At 44.3% G+C, this 25,876-nt stretch overlaps 1 protein-coding gene and 1 long non-coding RNA gene across 4 annotated transcripts in view; one reads left to right on the forward strand and one right to left on the reverse strand.

Moving 5' to 3' along the window:
* TNRC6B (trinucleotide repeat containing 6B) overlaps positions 1–23,024 on the reverse strand; it is a 259,378-nt gene extending 236,354 nt beyond the window's left edge. Inside the window, exon 1 of one of the 3 annotated variants that reach the window (XM_021092847.1) lies at positions 22,251–22,277. In XM_021092847.1, the coding sequence (XP_020948506.1) occupies positions 22,251–22,262 (12 nt within the window). In that variant the 5' untranslated portion in view covers positions 22,263–22,277. Of the gene's footprint in view, positions 1–22,250; positions 22,312–22,403 lie in introns of those variants that run through there. The other 2 variants (XM_021092845.1, XM_021092843.1) reach the window with 2 other exon arrangements.
* LOC102162756 lies at positions 23,178–24,357 on the forward strand. The gene is made up of 2 exons (XR_001305237.2): positions 23,178–23,404; positions 23,801–24,357. It is a non-coding gene; the product is annotated as an uncharacterized LOC102162756 (long non-coding RNA).

Here is a 25,876-nt window from a genome sequence, read left to right on the forward strand (position 1 = left end):
ATGTATACAAGCCAGCCAGAACAGAAAAACTCATCTCCACAGTATAATATACAATGAACATAAAATTAATCTAAATTGGGTTAGAATCAGAATTTCCCAAACTGTCTCCTGGCAAGTCTGAACCAAAAAAAAAAAAAAAAAAAAAGAAAAGAAAGAAAAAAATTACTTAAAAAGGATCTAATCCCCTAGAAGAGCTACAAAACAAGTGGTCAAAAGCTGGTAGAGTGAAGGGCACCACAGGACAGGAGAGAGAGTCTACTTTTTACTTATACTTCTGTACCACTTTTGTACCATTTGGATCTTTGTTTTACCATTAGCATGTGTTCATTCTAGAAAGAATTATTTTTTAAGCTACCGCATTAACTGATAATAGGAAAGGTCGGTCCACAGAAAACATGCTGCTCCTCCTGAAATCACACTGTATACGAGACCGGGTATGTATTACATGGAATACCGCACATTTTAAATCTCTTTTCCTTACTATTTATTACCACGAAGCACTTCAGACTCACAACATAAAGCCGGTGACGTGTAGGGAGTGTCACGTGACAGTGACAGCTGCCTAAGGTATCGAGCTTTGTGAAGAGGTGTCCTAATTTCTATTAACTGGCCCAGAGAGAACAGATTTAATCTCATATCCTGTAGAAGAAAAAAAGAAAAGCAGGTTTCATTTTCTCAAGGTAACAAAAGCAACCCAATGTTAGAGCTAAGAAAGTAAATACAGGTCCATGATCCCTAAGCCACAATTCCAAAATCTACCAAAAAACCTCGGAAAACCAAAATTTTTCTAATATGCGTTAATGGCAACATTTAATCTGAACCTAACTGGCAGCAAAATCTGACCTGAACTGACATGAGACTATTTATAGTCTACCTACTAGAGTAAGAACAGTCATAGCTTCGGCAGCCGAAATACTGAAGTATTTGACCATGAAATGCTACCCCTGACTTTGCAGGAGCATTACATGTATATGGCAAATGTATCTTATAAGCTTTCCAAAAAATAAACACATTTCTGAATTCTAAAACACAGCTGGCCCTTAGAGTTTCCAGTAAGGGACCATGAACCTAAAAATGAGTTTTTATTGAAATGGTCCTTGTGGGACGGAAATCCTGTGAAATCAGATTGTTATGATCGTTATATAACTACAGATGTGATAAATTCATCTGAGTAATAAAAAATAAGTAAATAAAAATGATAAATAAATAAATAAAATGGTCCTGTCAACCTCTACTGAAATATATACCTCTTTCTAAAAACATTCTATAAATTAATTTGAACTTAGTTTTTAATTAAATTAAAATGTTAATTTATTTTTTTAATTTAACCTGAATTTAACTTTTAATTAAAACTTATAACTTAAAATGCTCTCATTTGACTATCTATAATTCTATAATTACAAGTTAAAATATTTTATACCACATCAACATTATTTCAAGTCAACCTCCCACTGAAAGCAATATTAAAATTAGCCTTTGGCAGAAGAGTGGTATCAGAATGGGGTAAAGATAGTAAAGTTAAAAAAGCAGACCTCTGTCAATATGTTTTTTCTTTTTATGTTTGAAAAAAACAAAACAAAACAAAAAAAACAAGGGCATGAGATTTCTTTAAATGTATCAAAAAGGAACATAGATTTTAAAAGTACCAATTTAAATCATTAAAAGAATGAAAATCAAAAATAAGTCACAGAATTCAAGCAGTTATCAAGAAATTGAATACAAAATAGAAGTCAAGGAACAGAACATGTACAAGTAATGAAAATTATATATTTTAGCCCAGTTATGTATCAATTCTGTGATAATATATGACTAAATGACAAATGATAGCAAAGCTTGCAAAACTCAAAAGGTCTCTATTATAGAAAGAAAACTATGAAGCCAGATTAAAGTAAGAACTAAGACACAGGACTACTAAAAACCTATAACTAATTCCAATAAAGAGTCATTTAGAAGAGTTCACATGAAAAATAGGGACAGAATGAACATTTAAAAAAATATAAATACAGTACTATATTTTAAACCTTTGAATCTACATGAAAAAAAATCAGTTTTTTGTTTTGTTTTGCTTTGTTTTACTATACACCAATCCTTCCATCCTCCCTGACTCTCTCTCTCATATGCTAGAAACAATGCAGCCAAATAGGAACCTCACTTCATAACTGGTAGATGGGGAAGCAGTGAAAATCCCTTTTAATAAATGTGTGGGGTGGAGAAGAAAAAAAGTTATACTTAAAGACTGAAAAATAACTCAAAGCACTACTTAAAGCAGCATTAGTAGTAAATATGATTGTTGCTACATCCTGGAAACAAAGGATAATGCTAGCTTTACAGGTATTATTAACTAAATTGTGGTTCATACTATCCAAGAAAAATAGGCCATCATCAGAAAGAGCTGAAAAGAGAAAACTGCTGATATATGAAACTCTAAATCAATTATAAGTTAGAAACAGCAAGGTAAATTTTGATTTTACAAGTAAAATCTCCCACTGTAATCTCCCTTTTACTGAAACAGAAATGGAAGAAAGAGAAAAACAAGAGGACAACAAAAAGATACTCAGATACAGGAACATCAAGGATAAAGAGCGAGAGGAGAGGACGTCCTGTAAGGAAGAGTTTCCAACTCACTATTACAAGATTTACTACAAAAGAAACTTAAAGCTATAGATTTGGTTAACTAATAGTACAAAGTTAAAGAAAATCAAAGTGGAAAGCTAAAAATCTAAGATTTTAATCCACTAAGAACATGTTGAGAAAGACCTTGTTTGCTAAGGGAGGGGTGAGGCTGGGACTAATGGAACCTTCAGGTGCTAGAAAACAAAGACTGTGGGAAAAGAATTTCACCCCCCCCACCAAAGAATTATACCCTGTGATAAGGCTGCATATAATCCAGTATACATACTAATCTACCAGGTTCTAAGAATATTCCTTGGTTAATTACATAACAGATCCAGATTCAAGGCATCTTTTTGAACTAGGTCATTCACATAATTCCTATAGCGTAAGACAGAGATACCGGTTCAATATCTGAGACAAATAACTTTAAATTCAAATCATGGAGTTCCTGCCATGGCTTGGCGGAAGCAAATCTGACTAGAATCCATGAGGATGTTGGTTCGATCCCTGGCCTTGCTCAGTGGGTTAAGGATTCGGCGTTGCTGTGAGCTGTGGTATATGGGTTGCAGACGCAGCTCGGATCTGGCGCTGCTGTGGCTGTGGCGTAGGCAGGCTGCTACACCTTCAATTCGACCCCCAGCCTGGGAACCTCCATATGCCTTGGATGCGACCTTAAAAAGACAAATAATAATAATAAAAAATTAAAATCATGAAGGCATTAATAACGCTGTACAGGTATCAATACTCAATTTTACATACTTTTATATCATGCAGTGTGTTCTGATAGGGTGATCTTAGTTTCCTTACACAGATATTAGTTTGACCATCATGATTTAAGGAGCTTCCACAGTTAAGAGTGCAGTGTACTGAGGAAATGCACAAAAGTATCCAAATATCAGTGAATCTGTAATCAAGTTGAAGAGAGAATATCACATAAAAACAATTCGAGAAGGCGTACTAAGGAGCTAAGCACCAGTTGTGAAAATGAACTGATATAAATATATACCAACAAATATATAGAAACATTCAAATTAAAGTATTTTTCAAGATGCACACCCCTAAGAAGTTTTATATTTATCTCAATCAGGTTGCCATCACTGAAAATATTCTGCAATTCCTATTCTGCTTCCAAAACAGTTTTTCACAAATCACACTAGGAAATCTGCCTCATTACTTCGAACGCATTTTGGACCCCAAACAATATTATCCAAACAAATCATTTAACCAGACCTGAAAAATAACTTTTGGTTGCTCCCCAAATCAAATCCACTCTGAAAGAATGAAGATTTTCTCCTACGGAAATTCCAAAGAATATCTCATACTCTGGAAGCAACTCCTAAATAATGCCTCAGATGTTTTAAGAAAAGGCAGGACTTCCACTTCTAGAAAAGATGGAGTAAGAGAGATCAGATGTACCCCTGCACCTGAAACAACTAAAAACTGTGGACAAAATATATAAAACAATGGTTTCCAAAACACTGGACATCGGGCAAGGAAGGTCAGCGATTCCTCAAAGATGGTAAACAAACAAGGTGAGCCCTGAAATTGTCCCAACTTGCTCCCCAGGCAAAATTTCCAGGCTAAAGCACAGAGAGGGGGAGTCCTGGCAAAACTCAGAGATGTCCCTTAGCTGAGGACCTGGAGCTGAGATTCTGGGAAATCCAAGGGAGCCAGAGTTTCTTGCGCATAGTAGTACTGGAGAGAGAGCTGCACAGAAAAGAACTGAGATCTGCAGGGACTCCTCGAGTATTCAGCTAAGTAACTAGAAAAAACACAGCTCACATCACGCTAAAGGGTACAATGCTCTCCCCTGAAGTCTGGGGAAAAGGCAAAGATGCCCATTTATATCACTTTTTATTTTTTAAAATTTATTTATTTTTGCCTGTTTCTAGGGCCACTCCCGCGGCATATGGAGGTTCCCAGGCTAGGGGTCCAATCGGAGCTGTAGCCACCGGCCTACGCCAGAGCCACAGCAACTCGGGATCTGAGCTGCGTCTGCAACCTACACCACAGCTCATGGCAATGCCGGATCCTTAACCCACTGAGCAAGGGCAGGAATCGAACCCGCAACCTCACGGTTCCTAGTTGGATTCGTTAACCACTGCGCCACGATGGGAACTCTCACTTTTTCTTTTTTTAAATTGAGGTACAGTTGAGGTACAATATTAGATAAGTTTCATGTATGCGATATAGTACAACACAGTTTTTAAAGGTTATCCTCTGTTTATAATTATTATAATATTAGCAATGTTCCTTTTGCTGTACAATGCATCCTTGCAGCTTATTTGTTTTATACAGAGTAGTTGTACCTCTTAATCCCCTACCCTTATCTTGTTCCTCCCCTCTGATAACCACTAGTTTGTTCTCTGTACCTCTGAGTCTTTGTTATATTCACTAGTTTATTTTTTAGATTCCACATATCAGTGATATACAGTATCTGTCTTTCTCTGACTCATTTCACTAAGCATGATACCCTCCAAGTTCATCCATGTTGATGCAAATGGCAAAACTTCATTAATTTTTACCCCTGAGTAGTACTCCATTGTATAGACCACATCTTCTTTGTTTATTCATTGTTGATGGACACTTAGGCTGCTTCCATATCTTGGCTATTGTAAATAATGCTGCTATAAACATGGGGGTGCATGTGTCTTTTTAAATTAGTATTTTTTTCTCCCCAGAAATATACCTAGATATAGAATTGCTGGGTCATACGGTAGTTCTATTTTCAGTCTTTTGAGAAGACTCCATACTGTTTTCCGTAGCGGGTCCACAAATTTACATTCGCACCAATGGTGTACAAGAGTTCCCTTTTCTCCACATCCTTGCCAACATTTGTTACTCATGTTATAATATTTCTATTATGGTACTTGAGGTCCTAGCCAATACAATAAGGCAAAAATTAGAACTCGAAGATTAGAAAGTAAAATTGTCTTTGTCAATGATATAATTGTGTATGTAAAAAACCAAAATGACCTTACAAAAATGCTACCAGAAGTAATGAATGAAATTAGCAAAGTTTATTTATTAGATTCATTAGAATCACAATCATATCAATAATCAAATCCTATCAGAGTTTCCTGGCAGCCTAGTAGTTAAGGGTTTGGCGTTGTCAATGCTGTGGCTCAGGGTGGATCACTGGCCCGGGAACAGCTGCATGTCACAGGTGCGGTCAACACCCCCCACAAAAAGGCCAAAAAAGCCCAAAAAACAAACACCCTGTATCCAAAGGAAGAAGTCTTTAATAATGAAGAACTTCCAGGAAGACAGTTTAGAGAATGCTTTCTGAGCGAGAAGGAAAATGGTTTGGAATCCAGAAACGAGGAAGAATATTTTACATAAAGCACAGCCCTTATAAATCATGGGGACAAAAAGGGAGAAAATCATATGGAATACAGAGAAAAGACTGCATGGGAGAAGGCAAAGATTCAAAAGTAGGGAATGAATGTTGATAGATGGAGGCATTAAAGGATCTGGCTGAGACGCGGGGATGTGGATTTCACAGAATTAGGAAGGTTGATAAAGAAGGGAGAAGAAGCAAATATGTAGGAAATGTTTTCTGGAGAGACATTAGGAGCAGGACCACTGATAGGAAGCCACTTCAATAATCTAGGCATAGTCTGAAGATGACTCAGGAACAGGACGGTGGCATGAAACAAAAATGAGAGGCTCAAAGTCCAAAGCCATAGAGAAAAGAGCTAAAAGATATTGCGATGTTTCAAAATTTAGTGTTTCAGGATTTCGAGATGCAGGCACTGGGAGCATGGTTACCAATGATGGCACCCAAAAGCATGAACAAATCCTTAAGGGAAGTGAAAGATAGGTGGTGTCCAGGCTCCACCATTATCGTTTTGAAAGGCACCCTGAATGATAAACCCAAGATCTGGAAAATAGGAGGTTAAAGGCAAACAAGAGAAAATGACATTAAATACACTTTTTTTTTTTTTTTTTTTTTTTTGTCTTTTTAGGGCCGCACCCTCGGCATATGGAGGTTCCCAGGCCAGGGGTCTAAATAGAGCTGTAGCCGCCGGACTATGCCACAGCCACAGCCACACCAGATTCGAGTCACATCTGTAACCTGCAACACAGCTCATGGCAACGCCGGATCCTTAACCCACTGTGTGAGGCCAGGGATCAAACCCACAACCTCATGGTTCCTAGTCGGATTCGTTTCCGCTGTGCCACAACGGGAACTCCCTAAATACACCTTTTTTAAGTGCAGTAAATAGAAGTCTAGAGAACATGTGCTTCAAAAGCAAACAGGCTGCATCAGTGTGGAGCCCTGGCTCTGGCAGGTTCGGGAAGCTCAGGGTAGTGTCACAATGTGCTGAGGCCACCTCACAAGCTGTGTGGGGCACAGGGTCCCCCTTTTAAAGTTTTCAAACCAGCTCTTACTGGCTCGAAATGTGATGTCTTCTGCATTTTCATTCACTTGTTTTGTTTTTGTTATTTCCACAAAGAGCCTTTTCACCAATTCTCTTGGTGTTTTAAAAGTCACGTTTTCCCTGTGGGCCTGTGTTTCCGCCATATATCGGGAAGGTGGGGACGTAAACAGACCTTCTCTCTTCATATCCATCCATAGACCCAACTGCTTGGTTTAACAGAGAATCGATAATTATAAAACTTTTACAGAGAAAAGAAGGCTGACACAAGAGTACTCGGTGAAAAGTTTATTTTAAAATGTATTGTCCACAGCACATCTAGGTGGAGTCCTATATTTAGAAGTCCCAAGGAGATACACATCTGGGTAAAATATCTCATGAAAAGGATTATTACTGAGCATGACACACCATCAGCAAGACAGTCTCCAATTTTTACAGAAGGAAAAACGTCCAGCTCCTAGGAGGACCTCGGCTTTATCTTCTTCTCCTTCCTCCACGTGGGAACCCAGCAGAGAGCTGTTCAAAGGCCTTTCCCTCCATATGCTGACCTGGGCCCATGTTAGGAAGCCTGGACCTCTTCTACTTTTTGAAGTTCTTAATGTTTTAGGGAAAGAATACAATGTAACAGTGCTGTTGCAAGAGAATGGGGTATTAGAGCATCCTGAGGTCCTAGGTCTCAGCTAAGTGAGGGTCCTTGGCTCCCCACAGGAAAGAATTGAAGAGTAAGCCACAGTAAAGTGAAAGCCAGTTTATTCAGAGAGAGATGCATTCATAAGCAAGAATGCAGACCATCTCAGAGGGCGAGAGCAGTCGAGGAACCTGGGATGGTTAGTTTTTATGGGTTGGGTAATCTCATATGCTAATGAGTGGAAGGATTATTCCAACTAAATGGGGCAGGGATTTCCAGGAATTGGCCACTGCCCATTTTTAGCCTCTTATGGTCAGCGTGGGAACTGTCATGGCACCTGGGGGTGTGTCATGTAGCTCCTGCATCACGATGAGTGTACAGTGAGGTTCAAGGCTGACAGGAGGCTGACTCCTCCACCATCTTGAGCCTGCTTGGTTCTGACCAGTTTATGTCTTATTCTTAAGGGCTGTGGCGTTCTTTTAATGGTTGTGCCCTGCTCTCTTCCTTCCTGTCTCAGTACTATTCACAAGATATAGAATTAATACACATGTTCATTTGTCATAAATCACAGATAATATGATCTGGCAACTGGAACAAGTTTTTTGTTTGCTTGTTTTTGGTCTTTTGTCCTTTTAGGGCCGCACCCACAGCATATGGAAGTTCCCAGGCTAAGGGTCTAATCAGAGCTACAGCTGCCGGCCTATGCCACAGCCACAGCCATGCAGGATCCGAGCCGCTTCTGCGACCTACCCCACAGCTCACAGCAACACCGGATGCTTAACCCACTGAGTGAGGCCAGGGATCAAACCTGCAACCTCATGGTTCCGCTGCACCACAGGAATTCCTGGAACAAGTTTAAGGTTATAATCAATATCTTCTTCCAACCCTATGGATTTATCTCTTAGACTGCTTACATCTACTGATAGGGACAGAGGAGGATAGTTGCATGGGTAGTTATAGAAGTCTCAGTAGGGGATCACAGACAGGGAAACCTAGGGAGATCACTGTAAGTTAATGATCCACTCAAGAAAGCCATCAGAACACAGCTTAACTATAAAATCATAAATAACAGCACCTCAAGCCATTAAGTGAAAGATAAAATGAGGCCTGTATTCAAGTTCAGCAAGATAATAATCCTTAGGACCAAGGGCAGGAATTTATAGGAAAGATAACATTCCAAAGTAGGAGACCCTCAGAGTTCCCATTTTGGCTCAGCGATAACGAACCCAACTTGCATCCATGAGGACACGGGTTCAATCACTGGCCTCACTCAGTGGGTTAAAGATCCAGCGTTGCCATGAGCTGTGGTGTAGTTCGCAGGTGCAGCTCAGATCCCGTGTTGCTGTGGCTGTGGTGTAGGCCGGCAGCTACAGTTCTGATCTTTTTTTTTTTTTTTTTTTTTTGTCTTTTTGCCTTTTTCTAGTGCCGCTCTCGCGGCATATGGAGGTTCCCAAGCTAGGGGTCTAATCAGAGCTACAGCCACAGCAACACAGGATCCGAGCCGCATCTGCGACCTACACAACAGCTCACGGCAACACCAGATCCTTAACCCACTGAGCAAGGCCAGGGATCAAACCTGCAACCTCATGGTTCCTAGTCAGATTCGTTAACCACTGAGCCACAATGGGAACTCCTACAGTTCTGATTTAACTCCTAGCTTGGGAACTTCCATATGCTTCGGGTGCAGACCTTAAGGAAAAAAAAAAAAAAAAAAGTAGGAGACTTGCATTATACAGAAACTTGAGATGATTCAACATATTTTATCTTGTCTTATGACCCTTCTGCTGATTTGAATAAGCACCTTGACAGTCCTAGTTTGACCTCTTAGCCAACAAGGAGGAGCCAGTGAAGTAAGCCTGCCGTCTACTTGAAGAATGAGGAAGGTGGCAGTCTTTTCCCACTCCCTGCTTTCCTTGGATTACAAAAATGTAGCCCGCCCCCCCCCCCCACCAAATCTCTGGGGCAGAGCCTCCTCACCTACCCACTTGTATCCCTCACAAGCTTCCTAACTTAATAAACCTATTTCTTGCCTATCACTCTCGCTCAATTCGTTCTGCACTGAGACACAAAGAACCTAAGTCTCGCAAGTCCAGAACCAGGTGAGTGATTCTAATTAAAAAAAAAAAAAAAAAAAAAGAGGTCCCGTCATGGCGCGGCGGAAATGAATCCAGCTAGGAACCATGAGGTTACCGTTTCGATCCCTGGCCTCATTCAGTGGGTTAAGGATCCAGCATTGCCGTGAGTGAGCTGTGGTGTAGGTCGCAGATGCGGCTCGGATCCTGTGTTGCTGTGGCTGTGTTGAGGGCCAGCAGCTGTAGCTCTGATTAGACCCCTAGCCTGAGAACCTCCATATGCCGTGGGTGGGGCCCTAAAAAGCAAAAAAACAAAAACCATGGGTTCAAGTCCCAATCTGGGTTCTGGCTGAATCAGAGGTGTCTGAGTTTCACTACTGTATGCAAATCATTCTGCTGAGTGCCACAGAAAAAAAACAAAGTAGTATAAACTTGATTTGAGCTCAAGGTATCCAAGAGAGAACTAACTCCGGACAGCTCCCTCTTCTCTAGTTGAGGAACTAACAATTATCACTCCACCTTTGCTCTTGCGAGGAATTTGTTGGCTTTGTCGCATAAACTACCTGCTACCTTCTCCATTCAAGCAGTCTGAATTTTTCTTTCTCTCTTGGGTCCTTCCTACACCTTTAAACCGATTTTCTATCTTTACGTTAAGATGCTGCCTTCTCAACCTTCCCCTGCTTCCGTTTTCTCCTTCCTTTCTTTTCCAAAAATCTTGAAATAAATTACCCTCCCTGCTCTCATTCTCCCTACCATTCATTATCTCCTTAGCCCCTGCTAACGTAGGTCAATAAATGAACACACAGAAATGTGTAGCGATCGACATTACAATAGGTCACTTATCCTCTTCTGAGCAGGATCAGCACTACCACTTCCAGAGATTAATCGCCTCTCATTCTGAAAACGATCAAGCTCTGAATATGAAAATCTGAGAAACACCGGTTAGCCAATAAGATTCGGACATCCCACACCTGTGTCTGAAAACAACAGCGGTAGAATGAAAGATGGGCGAGAGCTGGGGAGAATTGGGGAAAAGTGAAACTGAGCAGGACCCTGTGGCTTCCAGGTACAAATCCTTTCTGGGTCCCCCGTTTCTTGTTTATAGAAAATAGGCTTCATTCAGCCTCCAAGAGCTTCCCTGAGTTCTAAAGGGCTGGTTCAAACAGTTGCTAATTGAAGGGAGGAAAAGCAGAGATTAAGGGAGGAGCAATCAAGAAACAACAGTGCAGCCGTGGGGCAGGATCCCAGTTCCAACTCCAGGAATATACATAACATTTGAGTTACTCTGCAAAACTGAGGCCCTCGCCCAAGCAGCGGAAGGCAACTTGAGGATGAGTGCAGATTCCTGGAGCACCGCCCTGTAACCTCACCACTAACCAATCAGTAGAAAACCATTCACTCTGAAGCTCTCACCCCAGATTTTGCCAATAAAAATTTCTCTCCCCAAACCGTTAGGGAGTTTGGGGTTTTTAAGCATGAGCCACCCGTTCTCCTTGCTTGGCCCTGCAATTAACCTTTCTCTGCTCCAAACTCTGACGTTTGGGTTTATTTGGCCTCACTCTGCATTGGGCACATGAACTTTTTTTTGTCCCTGAGGCATATGGAGTTCCTGGGCCAGCAATCAGATACGAGCTGCAGCTTCGACCTAATAGGGCTGAGAAAGACAGAAGGAGGCTTGAAAGCAGAGTTGTTAAGTGAAAGGAAATGGACTAAATGTCCACTCAATGGAACTTCCCTTCTTCACTTACAGTTGAGAATCGAATTAAACTAATGCTAGTTCAGTTAAACACTTAATGACAGGTAAGTAAAACTAAAGTTTCAAGCTGTAGAAATGTGTATATTTATGTATGCACCTGTTGGTTCTTCTCAATAATCCTTTCTGATTTCATCCCTTTCACTGGTTCAGTATCTGGCCCTGCCAAGTAGATTAGCACTTGCCTCAGGCAATCTGGAGGTCACTTCCTTCACTCTCTGCTCCTAGATAAGTTTAAATGAGTCATGAGTCACCACTTTCTTTTTTTTTTTTTTTTTTTTTGCCTTTTAGGTCCTCACCCACGGCACACAGAGGTTCCCAGGCTAGGGGTTGAATTGGAGCTGTAGCCTTCAGCCTACACCAGAGCCACAGCAATGTTGGATCCAAGCTGAGCCTGCAACCTACACTACAGCTCACAGCAATGCAGGATCCTTAACCCACTGATCGAGGCCAGGGATCAAACCCACAACCTCATGGTTCAAAGTCGGGTTTGTTGACTGATGAGCCACGACGGGGACTCCTAAATGAGTCACCACTTTCTAACTCCACCTGAAATCATTTGCATGGTTATAGGGACTGTACTCAAGCAAGTAAGTATATTAATGAGAAGTGACAAGCAGGAGTTCCTACTGTGGCTTGGCGGTAACGAACCCGACTAATATCCATGAGGATGTGGGATTGATCCCTGGCCTCGCTCAGTGGGTTGAAAGATCCAGCGTTGCCACGAGCTGTGGTGTAGGTCACAGATGTTGCCCGGATCCCGAGTTGCTATGGCTGTGGCACAGGCTGGTGGCTACAGCTCCAGTACAGCCCCTAGCCTGGGAACTTCCCTAAAAAGACATAAATATTGCTGGAGAGGACTTCCTGACCTCCAGTTGTATTGATGAGTTTTCATCCCTCCTCCTCCCTTGTCTGTCTACTATATATGTATACTAATATACACAAATATGTACACTAATATTTTTTTTTTTGTCTTTTTGCCATTTCTTGGGCCGCTCCTGCGGCATATGGAGGTTCCCAGGCTAGGGGTTGAATCAGAGCTGTAGCCACCGGCCTACGCCAGAGCCACAGCAACTCGGGATCCGAGCCGCGTCTGCAACCTACACCACAGCTCACGGCAACGCCGGATCGTCAACCCACTGAGCAAGGGCAGGGACCGAATCCGAAACCTCATGGTTCCTAGTCGGATTAGTTAACCACTGCGCCACGATGGGAACTCCTACACTAATATTTTATTGCATCAAATGGCACTCATCTTTGTAGGTGTCTGCCTCGCCCACTTCACTGTGTATTCCTCGGCAGCAAGGCTCTCTTCTCATGCCATCCTTGAAGCCCTGGCTGCTAACACAGCATTCAGCACAGGCACTCAAAAGTTCAGTGAGGAGTTCCCGTCGTGGCGCAGTGGTTAACGAATCCGACTAGGAACCATGAGGTTGCGGGTTCGATCCCTGCCCTTGCTCAGTGGGTTAACGATCCGGCGTTGCCGTGAGCTGTGGTGTAGGTTGCAGACGCGGCTCGGATCCCGAGTTGCTGTGGCTCTGGCGTAGGCCGGTGGCTACAGCTCTGATTCAACCCCTAGCCTGGGAACCTCCATATGCCGCGGGAGCGGCCCAAGAAATAGCAACAATAACAACAACAACAACAAAAAAAGACAAAAAAAAAAGTTCAGTGAAACTGTGGTCCTGTGAGTCCCTGCCATATAAAAAAGCATTTAAAGAAACAACCATACTGACCACCTCTACTAATAAGGATTAAAAAGCTACCCATTAAACTCTACAGTGACTAGATAAAATTTTCAAATTAAAAGTTTTAATTATAATATTCTTTCTATAATATTAAAATGTTTACCTATTATAAGGAGAAATTATGAAAAAAAAAAGAATCTGGAGACAATTTAAAAGGGAAAGCCCCTCCCTCTCCCCATATATTTATTTAAACCATTAGAATGACTTTTTTTTAATACTATTTTTAGTTCTCTTTCCTAACTTAATTTGAAAAATATTCATTTGAGGACCTACTATGTACAATTTGCAGTGCTAGGCACTGGTGATACAAATGTGAACAAAACAGACAAGGTCATTTTATTTGTGTAGCTATATTCTAGCAGGGAAACAATACACAAATTAAATGATTATCTAATCACGACTATATGACGTGCTCTAAGTGTTTAAAAGGAGCACATCTCCTAATCTGGGGCGGGGTGACGAGGAAGTCACTAAAGAAGTGACATGTAAACTGGGCTCCAAGGGTTGAAGAGGCATCAACTAGGGCTGAAGTAGGAGGCTTTCAGACAGTGGGAACAGCAAGTGCAAAGAGGAGACCTTGAATGGGGAGGAACATGCGTTTCAGGAACCAGAAGCAGGTCAGTGCAGCAAGAGCAGAGGCACCAAAGGGGAGAACAGCAGGAAATGACACAGGGTCGTCCCTGGGCATCCAGTGAACAAGATATATCAGGTACTGTTTCTCATAAAGTTTATATTCCAGAGGGTGGAGAGCAGGGTTTGGGGGACTCATCAACAGTTGTAAGTAGGTTGGAGTTCCCGTCATGGTACAGCAGAAACGAATCTGTCTAGGAACCATGAGGTTGTGGGTTCAAGCCCTGGCCTTGCTTAGTGGGTTAAGGATCCAGCATTGCTGTGAGCTGTGGTGTAGGTTACAGGTGCGGATCGGATCTGGCATTGCTGTGGCTGTGGCATAGGCCAGGGCTACAGCTCTGATTGGACCCCTAGCCTGGCAACCTCCGCGTGCTGAGGGTGTGGCCCCTCAAAAAAACAAAACCAAAGAAACCCAACAGTTGTAAGCAGGTGAGATGTGACTACAGCTACACTTGTTTTTTAGGTAAATGTTTTATATTTGAGGTATAACGTATATGCAGGTTTGTTTTTTTTTTCCTTCTCCTTTTTACTGTTGTACCTGAAGCATACAGAAGTTCCCAGACCTGGCATTCCCATTGTGGCTCCATGGTAACGGACCTGCTGAGTATCTATGAGGATGCGGGTTTGATCACTGGCTCCACTCAGTGGTTAAGGATCCAGTGGTACTGTAAGCTGTGGTCACAGATGCAGCTGTGGCTGTGGCGTTGCTGCGGCTGTGGCGTACCCTGGCAACTACAGCTCCAATTATCCAATTAGACCTCTAGCCTGGGAACTTCCACATGCCATGGGTGCGACCCTAAAAAAAAAAAAAAAAAAAAAAAAAGAAGTTCCCAAGCTACCAGTTTAATTGGAGTTGCAGCCGAGGCCTTCGCCACAGCCAAGCCAGATCTGAGCTGCATCTGTGACCTATGCCACAGCTTTCACCAACATCGGATTCTCAACCCACTGAGCCAGGCCAGGGATTGAACTCGTACTCTCACAGAGACTACACTGGTCCTTAACCCGCTGAGCCATGACGGGAGCTCCACATATAAGTAGTTTTAAATGATTATTCCTACTGCAATTTCAACAATTATCTGAGGCAGAGAATTCCTCATGAAAGAAAAAACAGAGGTTCTAAAAAACTAAGTACTTTATTTCAGGACATTTATTCAACAAACATTTGAGTGCCTACAATAAGGCAGTTTCAGTACAGTGTGCTTGGGAATCTAGAGATAAATGCAACGGTCTTGCTCTTAAGAAACTCACAACCTGCTGGGACAGGTCTAGAAAGACTATATAGTGTTAGTCCCTGCTAGAAATGACTAAAGTATAAGGGCACAGAGAGGAATTCAATCTTCCTAGGAAGAATTAATCATTTCACCTCTGTCTTAAAGCTGCATTTTTTTCAAACTATTAGTTTTTGAATTCTCCATCATTTCTGTACTTGGGACATAGTAGATACTCAAGCATATTTCTGCAATATAAACCAAGCCAGGACTTTCAACTTCTAGCTCAGTGCCTTTCCCATAACCTAATATGCCCCTGACTCTGGAAGAGGATGTACTAATTCCAAGGAGCTCCTCCTTTGAAACTGCTTTCAGAGTCAGCTTACAAACCACAAAACAAAAAAGGTTCATTAAATTAAAGTCAAACCTCATTTCTGACCCAGTCTGAAAACCCATAAAGATATCTAAACACAGTTATTTTTAAAAGCAAATCTTCATTCAGGAGAAATTCTCCCTATGAAGGCAATTAAAAAACTGCCATCTACTCCTTCATAATTCAAGATCTCTGTCCTCAAAGGACTTTATTTTAGTTTCTAGTTGGAAAGATAAAAGGTAGTGCATATACAGATTAAATCAAAATACAAGGCAGCATTGGTTCACTGATTTAAAAATACTTACAGACTGCCTACTACAGGCCAGGTAAGGAGCTACAGGCCAGGTAAGGAGCCGGCTTAGGGATGCAAAGATGAGTAAGACAAAAGCCTGCCTTCATGGAACTCACAGTCTTAGGGAGAAAACCAACAGTACACAATCCAGGACAATGAGAGCTATGTATCAGCAGGTACACACAGATGAGGACACAGAAGCTATGTTCAGTTGCCATCGGTTCTAATTCATCAGGCTCCTATTCCCATGCCTTATCAGTTATTAAATATTTTAACACTACCCTTGATTACAATACAAACTAATAAATACAAGTAACTGCTATAGGAAAAAGCAGTGACACAAAATAAAATTAATGCCACAATGGCTCAGAGGAGATGGTGAGAACAGACGTTTAGGGACCGTCTCAGGATCCTCTGGGTTTCTCAGCAAGGAAGGTTAGCCTATTTGGATAAGGAACTGGTTCCAGGGAGTTACCAACAGAGTTACCAAGAGGCCAGTGGTGGCAGCTCCACAGGTACAGCCCTCCAACTGTGCTGAGGACATAGTTTAGGGTTGTGCAGTCCAACATGTACCAGCCACATGCAGCTACTGAGCACTGGAAATGTGGTCAGTCTGAATTGAGATGTATGAAGTGAAAAATACACTCTAGATTTCAGAGTTTCATATAAAAAAAATGTAAAGCATCTTGAAATTTTTTGTTTGTTTGTTTTGGTCTTTTCTTAGGCAGCTCCTGCGGCACACAGAGGTTCCCAGGCTAGGGGTTGAATCGGAGCTGTAGCCGCAGGTCTACACCAGAGCCACAGCAACGCGGGATTTGAGCCGTGTCTGCAACCTACACCACAGCCCACGGCAACGCCGGATCCTTAACCCACTAAGCAAGGCCAGGGACTGAACCCACAATCTCATGGTTTCTAGTCGGATTCGTCAACCACTGAGCTACGACGGGGACTCCTGGCTTTTTTTTTTTTAGGGCCACACCTGCAGCATATGGAGGTTCCCAGGCTAGAGGTCGAAGTGGAGCTACAGCTGCCAGCCTACGCCACAGCCACAGCAACTGGGATCTGAGCTGCATCTGCGACCTACACCACAGCTCACGGCAACACAGGATCCTTAACCCACTGAGCAAGGCCAGGGATCAAACCCAAGGCCTCATGGATGCTAGTTGGGTTTGTTAACCGCTGAGCCACGACGGGAACTCCCAAAATAGTTTTTTTGTTTGTTTGTTTGTTTTAACCAATTACATGTTTACATAAAATTCTGGACATTTTGAAGTAAATAAAATGTTATGAAAATCAATTTCACCCTTTCTTTCGACCTTTTTAATGCGGCTACTAGAACATTTAAAAAGTACATATGTGGCTCGCACTTGTGGCTTGCTTTCTATGTCTCCTGCACAGTGCTCGTCCAGAGAGCTTTAAATAACAAGCAAGCTGCAGCATTTAATCCCTCGAGGCAATGAAACACTATTGAGGGCTTTCAAATTTAAGTGCTTGTGGTAGATCTGGGGAGGGGGCAGGAAACATAAACAAGGCCCTGCTTCAGGAAGACTAGTGTGGGGGCAATCCACAGGGTCAAGACACTAGAGGCAGTTGTCAATGTCAAGAGGCTGGCAAACGTCAAAGGGTAAGCAGGCTCAGCTGGAAAGTACACAAGGTCTTTAGAAGTCCCACGCTGGGGGGAGAGGAGGAAGACATCAAGAGCAGGGTGAGGTGAGGGAAGAGTAACAGCTGCAAGCACTGGCGTGAGCCTGGATAACCAAGGTGCACTGCTCAGCGGGCTAGCAAGGCCAGCCCCAGTTTTAGGTTTAGGTTAGATCTCATCTGGCTCAGTGGTAAGGGCGCCCAGGCAGAGGTGAAATTCAGAACAGGATCGATGTCCTCTTTAGCAACTTCAGAGCTACCTCTATGTGGCGAGACCTCCACCAGTGCGATCAAGCCCAAAGAAGGCAGGAGGTAGAAAGCAAGGCTACCAGAAACTACAAGAGAGCCATAAATTATAAAAGCAAAAGCCCAGACTCACAACACAGCCAACAAATATTTACTGGGAGTTTGCTGTATGCCCGATACTTGGCTCAGCTCTGAGGCCTGGGAAGCAAAACAGACATGGTCCTGAATCACAAATTGCGGTGAGAGCTGTGAAAAAAGAACAGGCGCTCTGAAAGACCTGATTGAGGGTGGATGGGAGTAGTGGGATGTGGTCATAAGGGAAAGCCTCCCTGAAGAAACGACCATTTAATCTGAACCCTGAGGTCAGGAAGGTGAAGACTGGGGGGCGGGGTGGACAGTCCAAGGTAGGAGAGTGGTATGTACAAAACCCTTAAGGCTGGAAAAGGCCTGGGTAATTTAAAGAACTGAAAGAAAGACCGTGTAGTCTTAATATCAGGAAGGGAGAGGGGCCATAAAGTTGGTGAGAGAAGGCTGGAGAGGCAGGTGGAGGGAGGCCAGATCCTACGGAGCATCATAGGATGAAAAATAAAATCCCAAAGAGGTTTGAGTGCAATGGGAAGCCCTAAGGGATTTCAACCCGGGAAGCAGTCCAGTCCTCGTGGGTTCTAAGTGATCCACCCACCGATGCCCCACTCAGCCTACAGAACAGAAGCCAGCTGGGCAGCAAAGGAGCAGGAGCCGGTATTTGTAGGTGAATAGCAGGATACCTGGTCTGGGATAACAGAGTTTAATATAAGATCCCCCCCCAAAAAAAAAATGTTTCAGGGTTGCAAGGTTCGAAGAAGGAAAATACAGAAAAAACTGATGGAAGAGCTACTGGGAAGCAAAGTTAGGCACAACTCTAAACATACTGAGTATGAAGGACTAGAGAAGAATTCCAGCAGGTATATACAGATGTTGTTTTAGAGAACGGAAAAAAGACCAGCCATGGATCCTCCAGTTAGTAGATGGAGAGGTGACAGTTTAAAGCCCAAAAGTAAATAACATTTTCAAAGAGTAGAAAAAGAAGGGGAAAAAAATAACCCTACAACAAAAAGAACCCGAGTCTGATCCTTAGTGTTTGTTTCTCTCTGGGACAGAGGTCAGAAAAAAGAGACGTCAAAAGAGGAGAGGATCCGGCGTGGCCGTGGTGAAGGCCGGCAGCTATAGCTCTGATTTGACCTTAGCCTGGGAACCTCCATGCAGCCCTAAAGAGCCAAAACAAAAAACAAAAAAAACATAGGGAGATAGCACGGAGTTCCCTTGTGGCTCAGTGGGTTGAAGATCTGGTGTTGGCATTGCTGCTGCTCGAGTCACAATGGCACGGGTTCAGACCCTGGCCCACAAACTTCCACATGCCTCAGGCATGGCCAAAAAGGAAAAAAAAAAGGCATGAGAGAGTCTTTTGGGGGTGATTAAGTTGTTCTGCATCCTGATTGTGGTAGTGGTAACATGAACCCGCACATGTGTTAACATTTATAGAAAAATCAACGTTTTCACATGTTACTTAGAAAATAAGAAGTTTTACCGTCATGGGGTAATCAAAAGGACTGATGGCTACAGGGAGACAGAACAGGATAAAGCCTGAAAGGATGCTCTGGGAAATTTAACCATTAGGTAACTGGCGACCTTGGAAAAAGCCTCAGTGGGTGGTGGTGAGATTGGGAGCCCAGGCTGCAAAGGATCAAAGAATGACTATGTAGTGAAGAGAGTCCCTTAGAACCCTGGAGGTGACAGGAAGGACAGAATGGTACCAGAGCTCAAACAGGTAAGAAGTGGGAGATCTGGTAAACTAGCAGAGCCAAAACTCCCAGACCCTATGAATTGCTCCATTTAAGTATTCTTCTAGAACATGCCTTTTGCACACGAGCTATTCCTTTTCTTATTGTCCCATTAAACTAAAACTGCTAAAATGAACCCAAAGTCATGATATTTTTTTTTTGTCTTTTGTTGTTGTTGTTGTTGTTGTTGTTGCTATTTCTTGGGCCGCTCCCTCGGCATATGGAGGTTCCCAGGCTAGGGGTCGAATTGGAGCTGTAGCCACCGGCCTACGCCAGAGCCACAGCAACGCAGGATCCGAGCCGCGTCTGCAACCTATACCACAGCCCACGGCAACCCACTGAGCAAGGGCAGGGACCGAACCCGCAACCTCATGGTTCCTAGTCGGATTCGTTAACTACTGCACCACGACGGGAACTCCCCAAAGTCATGATATTTTAAACTCTGCTCCCTAGTCAACTGACATTTACTGTGCTCCTACTATATACCAAGTACCTCCCTGGATACAAAAGTGACTAATGCCTCCTCCCTGAAAGCATGCAGGATTAATCACAAACGCAAAATACTGGCGTGGAGATCTGTACAAAGGGCTCTGAAAGGCCTGACCTCTGAAATTCATTCATAGTTATCTTTATAAAAATAAAACAGGGAGGAAATTAAAACAAATGTAACACTAGTAAAAATGTTCCTAATTTCTAAAAACTAAGAATGACTTTAAATTCTTAAGTTAGGTATGGAAAATCTGTCAGTTGCATTTCCCTCTTCCATTCCTGTCTACTTTTCAGTGTCCTTTATGCACTTTTCTGGGGGGCAAGCCTGTAGTATCAGAAGTTCCAGGGGTCAAACCCTCACCACAGCAGTGACCCAAGCCACAGCACTAATAACACTAGATCCTTAATCCACTGCACCACCAGGAAACTCCTGTGCATTTCCTCTGGCTAATTTAGAGGGCAAAATGGAACAAGCACAGGCTTTGAAACCAGTCAGACTTAAGGTTAAACCTATGCCCTTGAACCTCCTATCTGTGGGGCTCTTGGAGGCTTTCTCTCATCCATAAAACAGTACTAAGACCTCCTCCCACAGGCTGGAGGTAAGGATTAAATACAAAATATAAACAGGCTGGCATATGTGAAGCACACAGATAATGTTAGCGAACACTATTACTACCATTTGAACAAATGGTATTGTTCTCATTTAAAACATTTTTAAGGGGTTCCATTTGAATGAGGAAAAAAAATTTTCTCCCCAAGGGCATGACATTTATGTGCTACCTTAGAAAAGCAGCTTGGGGATTTCTTCTGCTCAAGTCCTATTGGAAACTATTCTGTTCAAATAATGATGTTTAGGATGAGCACTTAAAAACAGTCATGAACCGGAGCTTCCTTGCGGTGTAGTAAGTTAAGGATCCAGCATTGTCATTGCAGCGGCTAGGGACGCTCCAGCAGCATGGCACAGGTTTGATCTCTGGCCCAGGAACTTCCACATCCCTCCGGCACAGGCACGGCCAAAAAACGAACAAAAAACCAGTTAAGAACTAAGAAACTATAAAGCCATCATTATCATCATCACTGCATCCCACGTGAAACAAGCCGGTCTGATTTGTACTCCGGATTCTAGCCTTAGCGTAGCAACCTACTACATTCACATCTCCACTACCTACCTACAAGGATACTGCACACTGTAGAGGTGCCAAGGTGCTGTAAGTTCTGCTTTTTAACAGACATTTACATAACATCACCAAAAGAATAAACAAAGTTTCAAAGCCAAGATGCTTCTCCAAATCAATAGGAAACTATCATTCTACTGAAATTCCCTGCAAGTAAGAAGTAAATAGCTTCTATTGTTAAACTTTCACAAAATACAAGATATGAGGTATCAAAACATTTGTTTGCTTAACTGCTGGGGGGGGGCAAAATTAATGACATTTTATTCACTTACTATGGAGAAACATCTCTGGCCAATTCTGTTGTATGATGCTGCTTATACTGCAATACAAAGGAGCAACTTGAAATTCACCTTATCTCTCACTCAATCTCTAGCGCAGATGCTAAAAAGTAATAAAACAGCCAAAAGATACAAAGATACATGAGAAAGCAAGGAGCCTGAAAAGACCCAGATAGTATTCTGTGCTCAAAGATATGAGGATAGGTTGGTCCTTAAAGTGCCCGACTAGAGGCTACTGGCTGTCTTCAGCCTCTACAGTGTATTTAAGCCCACTGTGGAAACCGGCTAGTTTGAAGCCACAGGGCGCAGGACCAGGGGACAGCAGAAAACACCTCGGGCTGAACGTCCTCTGCCAGTCCCCTCCTTTCCCCGTGGAGAGTGAATCGCCTCTGGAAGGTGGCCACACTCAGGGCTCTGGGGTGAGGGATGGGGGCGGGATCCCCCGGTCCGGGATGAGCAGGGGAACGCATTCGCTCCGTCACGCAGGTCTTGCACACAGGTGGGGACCGAGAGGCTGAGGCCTGCCGCCTCCCTCTGCCACTGCCTGGCAGGGGCCCCGACGCGCCTCCGCGGGCCTCGGCTCTTTGCCACTACCGGGACCCCTCCCCGCCCCGAGGTCCCCCGGCGACGAGAAGCGAACTCGATCGACCAGCCCACCCGGAAGCCCTCCCCCAGCTCACACCTGCCGGCGCGTGACGCCCAGAGCCGCGCGTGCGCGCCCGCCCGGCCCTTCCATTCCCAGCGCCCCTTCCCCGCGCGCGGACGTCGACCGCGTCCCTCCCCGCCCTGGGGTCAAACCCACCAGACGCCCGCCCCACGGAGCGCGCGCCCAACGCCGCCGCCCCCGCCTGCCCCGCGCGCGCGCTCACGCCCCTCCCGGCCCTCTCCCCGCCGCGCGCGCTCACTCGCGAGGACATGCACACGCTGCGCCTCAGCTTGACAGGCCGGCCCCGCGCGGCGCGCTCCCGCGGGCGTCCTCACCCACCCGGCCGCCCGACTCTGACTGGGCGGTGAGCGGGGGAGGGGAAGGACAGCAGTGGCCGTCGGTCCTCACTCACCGCCGAGCCGTGCCCGCTCCGAGTGCGCGGCGTTCCGCTGTGAGGCGATGCGCTGCGAGGCGCGCGGTCCCCGCTTCTCCGCAGGCTATGGAGGCGACGTAGTAGGGAGACTGAGGGGCTCGGGGGGGAGTCACTCCCTCCCGCTTCACCTCCGAGAAACACGGGGACCCCAGAAACTAAAAACAAAATAAACAAACTTTCCCCTCCGCCTCCCTCCCCCAAAACCACAACACAAACACTCGGGGGCCCGCCCAGAGCCCCATTCCATTGGCCGCAGGAAGGATGCTGCCGGCCGTCACTGGCTGCCTTCTATGCCCGTCAAGCTGCTGTTCCGCCCCTCCAATTCCTCGCCGCTGCCGTCGCCCCTCATTGGTTAAGTGCGTTCCGTTTGACGAGCTAGGATTGGCTACGCTGCCTGCGCCAATCATTAGGGGACACACCCCCTCAGCATCCCAGAGGCCGCTTCCTCCGTTGCGGACTGGGAGAGGCGAAGGGGAAACTAGAGCATGATGGCGGCCGAGCTCACTTGGCGCAACCATCGCCTTTTTTCTTTTATTTGCTCATTAGTGCCTCGGCCTCGCGCTGTTTCCCCTAAGGTCCTCTCTCTATCCACTACTGCCTAATAACGGAATCTATACGTCCCGGCTCCTTGATTTATCCCCTCCGAAGTGCTGAGTGTGGGCTGGTTGTACGTCATTGGACTGTTGGAATGTCACTCCCTGGTCAAATCCTCAAACTATTGGTGGGACGGCAAGAGAGCCCGTCCAACAACAAGAGCTAGTGCCATTGGTTTGTCTCCACCGAGTTCTTTCCTGGTACCTTATTGGGCTAAAAGGCGCGTCGGTCAGATCTGGATTCGTTTTGCTACGGTTGTTTGCTAGGGAGTTTAGATGACTCTGGTCGTTTGGCCTGTAGTTGACTGTAATAACGACTGCTATTTATTGCGTGCCTACTTTGTGCCAACTATGCAGAGATCTTTACAGGGACTATTGGTTAAACCCGTGAGTTTTATATTCTAAATTTTACCGATAGGAAACCAGGGCTCCAGAGCGGCTGGGATATTTGCCCAAGGTCACCTAGGTGGGAAGTAGTAGACCGGCATTTGGTCCCAGGTCTGTTTGACTCCATTGCCTTAGCTCTTTTCGCTTTTAGTGCCTTTACCTTAGCCTAGAATTGTACCCATCAGCCAACCCAACATCGTCAAAACATTTCATTCAGAACCTAAGCTCCTCAGTCAGCTTGTAGAGGTGACATTGTTGGGGACTGAGGCTGTGAACAGGTTGTCATTGCCTCCACCACATCCTCCTCTCCAGCACCCACTTCTGTCCACCCTAAATTAAAACAGTCTTGATGTTTCCTGATCAGAAGCTTATATACCTTTGTGTTCATTTTCTCAGCTTTATAAATAAATGGACACTTCTACCAACCTTCTGTTTCAAGCGGACCCCCCTGCCATCCATCTCCAGCTCACTCTTGGAGAGAGTACGCAGGAGCTGGAAATAAGGAAAGAGTCTAAAAGACAAAAAGAATAAATCGTTTTGGAAATAAGTAATTTACTGTATGCAAATGGAACAGCCCTTCAGCTGCTGGAAAGCTTCCAGAGTAGCCCCTAATGCTGTGCGAGATGTGCGCGCCTGGCTTGTGGCCATTGGATTCTTTCTCTGTGGCAGCTTTCAGCAAAGTGAATCCAACATTCCAGCCAGAGGAGGGCAGGATGCTTAGGATCCACTGCCAGAGAGCCAACTCCTGCCTCTGGGACTAAAATGATCTCCAGGAGCACAGTGCTGGACGCCAGCCTGCATTCCATCTCGGGTAATTAACATTTTACCATCCCAAATCCCCAACCCCTGTAGCTTCAGTGGGATCATCGCCCTTGTTTCACCTCCTGATCCAAGCTATTGTGTAACCTCATTGGCACTACTTTAATAATAAAGCGACCGCTATAACTCAGTAATAATGCCCAACACTTACAGCCTTTCAGCAGAGGAAGACAAGTATTTCACAAACATCAATTAAGATTAAATGGCAGGTATTCCTAGGGCGACTGCCAGCAGAAGGACGAAGAAAAATCATGAGTCAAATTCTAAGGAAGTTCCTAAGAACCTGAATCCTTATAACTACAAGCACATATCCGCTACTAGCATTCCAACATGGGCATTCTGAACCAGAAAACAAAACAGATGAGAAATGGTCAGGGTCCAAAGCCTTCCGTATGTTCATAGTTGGTTGTTCGTAACCCTGAATTAACCCTTAAACTAGTGCTTGGTTTTAGAGTTAATTGTTGGATACCTCTGTCTCCCCAGCTCACTTCCTTGAAAACAAATGGTTTCTTTTTCATCTTTGTATGTCTTAAATTGCTCTGATTATAAAAGGTTCCCCAGTAAATAATTATTCGGTAAAAAACGTTTATTGAGCTTGTCGGCACCTGTAAGGTACAAGGGCTGCACAGATGAATAAAACACATCTGCCTTCAGTGATCTGGATTTAGTTGGGGGGGGGGTGGCCAACACGTAAACAGGTAATCACAGTGCAGGTGGCTTGGGAGGACCTGGGACTCAGTCTTGGGGGGACAGAGATGGCTACCCTGAAGAAGTGACATCTATGAGGCGCACTAAAGGATGAACTGTGGTTAGCGAGGTAAGAGACCACAGATAAATGGTCAGGGAGCAGGATAGGAAACCCAGGAGTGGCCAAAGCCCATTCTTCCTATAATTTTTGTCTTTGAGGGCCTTCCAGGGTCTGTCTAATCCCCCTTGTACTTTCCATCCCCAGGAGACAGCAGGAAGCTGGAAACCCTGTCGTGTTCACCCACCTGAGAATAAGAAAATTACTTCCAAATAAGATTGCTGTTTTTCTGATCCTAAAAGTAACATCGAGTAAAGATTTCAGACGATACAGAAAGTTTTAAAGTAGAAGTAAAAGCTCCCTCAAATCCCATGACTAGAGCCAACTGCCATTGAGGGGAATATCTTCCCAGACTATTTATTTTTTACATTTTAAAAATTATAGTTGATTGACAATTTACTGTGCCAATTTCTCCTGTACAGCAAAGTGTCCCGGTCATACATACAGACACATTCCCTTTCTTGTATTATCATCCATCATGTTCTATCCCAAGAGACTGGATGTAGTTCCCTGAGCTATAGAGTAGGACCTCACAGCTTATCCCTTCTAAATGTCATAATTTGCATCTACTAACCCCAAACTCCCATCCATCCCACTCCCTCCCCTCCCACCTTGGCAACCACAGGTCTGTTCTTTGGGTCCCAGACTCTTTTATGAATAGGCCCCCGCACAGATTTCTTCTTCCAGCAGACAGTGGAGTGGGTTTAGGGTCTTGTCTGTATGTTGAGAGCTCTCATGGGTCAGAGCTACAGTTTTGGGAGTTCCCGTGGGGCTCAGCAGGTTCAAGTTCTGGTGTTGTCACTGCAGTGGCTCGGGTGGCTGCTGTGGTGCGGATTCAATTCCTGTCC

The sequence above is a fragment of the Sus scrofa genome, chromosome 5 (assembly GCF_000003025.6).
Source record: "Sus scrofa isolate TJ Tabasco breed Duroc chromosome 5, Sscrofa11.1, whole genome shotgun sequence".
Classification (NCBI taxonomy): Eukaryota; Metazoa; Chordata; class Mammalia; order Artiodactyla; family Suidae; genus Sus; species Sus scrofa.